General features: G+C 49.9%; 1 protein-coding gene across 1 annotated transcript in view; it reads right to left on the bottom strand.

The window, feature by feature from the left end:
• COL5A1 (collagen, type V, alpha 1) overlaps positions 1–2,448 on the bottom strand; it is a 128,398-nt gene that overhangs the window by 31,382 nt on the left and 94,568 nt on the right. Inside the window, exons 34-35 of the mRNA XM_009892325.1 lie at positions 1,229–1,273; positions 829–882 (exon numbers count right to left, since the gene is read on the bottom strand). Coding sequence (XP_009890627.1) covers positions 829–882; positions 1,229–1,273 — 99 coding nt within the window. The remainder of the gene's footprint in view (positions 1–828; positions 883–1,228; positions 1,274–2,448) is intronic.

The raw sequence follows: 2,448 nt of genomic DNA, 5'->3' as shown, positions 1-2,448 counted from the left end.
TGGGGAGCAGCATCCAGCCACAAACAAGCAGCTGCTCGTTCCCCCCACATGGCTTAATAAAAATACAGGAAAGATAACGTCAGCGAGCTCAGGATATTTCCACCAGATAACGGCTTCCCTCTGAGAGATAAATGCCGCCGCAAAGATGAGGTATTTATCAAAAATTCATGCCGACACAAAGCCGAGACATTTATTTTTAAAGCCGGCAGCGCGGTGGTGACAATGTCTTGCTACAAAAGCTTCGCTTCCATCATGCCCGGCGATTGATGGTCACTTAATTGGTCTCTGCAGCAGGTTCTGGAGCCGAGTGTGCCTCCAGATTGGCTGGCAGCAAAATACCTATTTTTCCCAGTGACCAATCGTGGGCGAACAGTGCGCATGCAAAGTGGCTGGGCACGGTGCAAGGTTCTGGAGCCCAGCAGCAATACCTGCCCCTTCACCCGTGGCACACCCTAAGGCCTCTAAGGTGGTTCAAATGCCACTTAAACACCAAAAAATAGGGCTTAGGGGAAGCGTCAGTGGGTCGCAGGGTTGTGCTGGTCCCCGACGCGGGGGTGGCTCCCTCCTTTTCTGGTTGCAATGGGCCTTAATTCGGGCATGCACCTTTTTTTTTCCTGCTGAAACGTGGGCCAACACATTTTTAGGACCTGAGCATATACTTTATGGCTGGGTTAGGAGCCATTCGGCTGGGTAATGAAGCTCAGGGGGGCTCAGCTTTCAAAATACAATGGAGAAAGGAGAGAAGGGAAACAAAGGGCGATGAACCAGATGGTCTCTTATACCAATGCTTTTTGGGACACAATTCCACTAGGGTCCCCAAAACCTTACCTTTGGGCCAGGTTTCCCAGTGCTTCCCCTAGGGCCTCTTTCCCCACGTGGACCCTTAAAAAGACACAAAAGATGATATTTAAGCCTTTCTTGCTACCCACAGCCCTACACTGTGATCACCCAAAGCACCCAAGCACCTGAGCTGCACCGGGTCAGCGAGTCCCCCCACCAGCAACAAGAGGATGACAGGAGCCTTCAGCGTTGCCACTGGAGGTCTGACCTTGTTATGACCTCAGACCGTGTTGACCGGTGAGCCCCAGCCCCAAATCACTGTCCCCCTCTATTTAGCTTTAACTGCTGAAGGCCAGATCCTACCCAGTGAGGACATAAATCAGATGACCCTTTCCCCTGCCCTTAACAAGCTTTCAAACTGCACAAGAATGAAGAAATGGATTGTTACCGTTGGACCGCGCTGCCCCCTTGGACCTGGTTTGCCAGGTGTCCCCTGGAACGGAAAAAGAAACGAAGAGGAGTTAGCGGCCAGCCCGGCAGGCTGAGCTCACGGCAGATGAACCCCCAACAGAGCTCATCAGGCACCAACCGCCCCCAAAGCCTCCCTGGTTCTCACCTGCAATGAAAAGGACAACAAGAAGTTTATTTTTGGCTCCTGATTCTTTTCTTTAATTTCATTTATAATGCTTAGACAGGCCTGGATGGTAACCCCAATGCCCAGAGAACATCTCCCATCTGAGGGAAGGAATCTCCTAAGAAAAAGTATCCCGAGTCCTTTAAAACACCGCAAAGACTTTCAAAAATGAGGCCAACCCCTCGGACCAGACAGTCTCCTAAAAAACCATCCAACACCTCAGAGCCAGCAGAAAGCTCTTCAACTCGGCCACTCCAAAACCTACTTTTTTTTTTGCTGATGGTTGCTGGTCCCTTCACCCAGGTCCCGAGGTGGGGACGGGCTGGTCCTCGCGCCGGCCGGGAGCCGGGCAGGCTGGCTCGCCCCCACGCACACACGCGTTGCGAGACCCGTATTGTTAAATATATTTAAGGAATGACAGCAGCAGAGCGGGGTTCCTGCTCTGAGCGGTTATTTTACGCCACACAAGTCAATTAAGCTGCCCCACATATTTACAAATCTTTCTTCATCGCTGTGAACTTTGTGCTACACAAGTAATTTAAGACCCTGTTTTGCAGCAGCGACAAAGCAGCGGGCTTATGAGATCTGACAGACGCACTCAGCTTCCTCTAATGGGGGACTGTGATTAATTCTGACAGAAAAAAGACAGAGACGGCTGGGTCCTAAATCTGACATTATGTTAAGCTCCATTACCCTGCGCCTAAAAGAAAACTAATGGCCCTCAGCGCACTCCCTGAAAACACTATTTTGGCTCGTGTCAAGTTACCAAAATTCCCCGTAGGTTTAACTTTCTTCTTTTGGACCCGCAGCCCACTATTGTTCCCAATCACCTGTTAGAGGAAGGAAGAGAAAGACTTGCTCTCTATGTAAGGCACACAGAATGCTAAAAATATCGCTTGCCATTTTCTGCCCCAAATCCATCATCTCACAATCTCGCCTTCTCGTATTTGGCGCTCATTAACCAGGCGAACATAAAACAGGAGCTGGAAAACTTTACAATCAACTTTCTTCAAGCTACTAAAATTAGTCCTGCT

Source organism: Charadrius vociferus, unplaced genomic scaffold (genome assembly GCF_000708025.1).
Source record: "Charadrius vociferus isolate BGI_N301 unplaced genomic scaffold, ASM70802v2 scaffold549, whole genome shotgun sequence".
Lineage (NCBI taxonomy): Eukaryota > Metazoa > Chordata > Aves > Charadriiformes > Charadriidae > Charadrius > Charadrius vociferus.
This window is presented reverse-complemented; position numbering and strand designations above follow the sequence as displayed.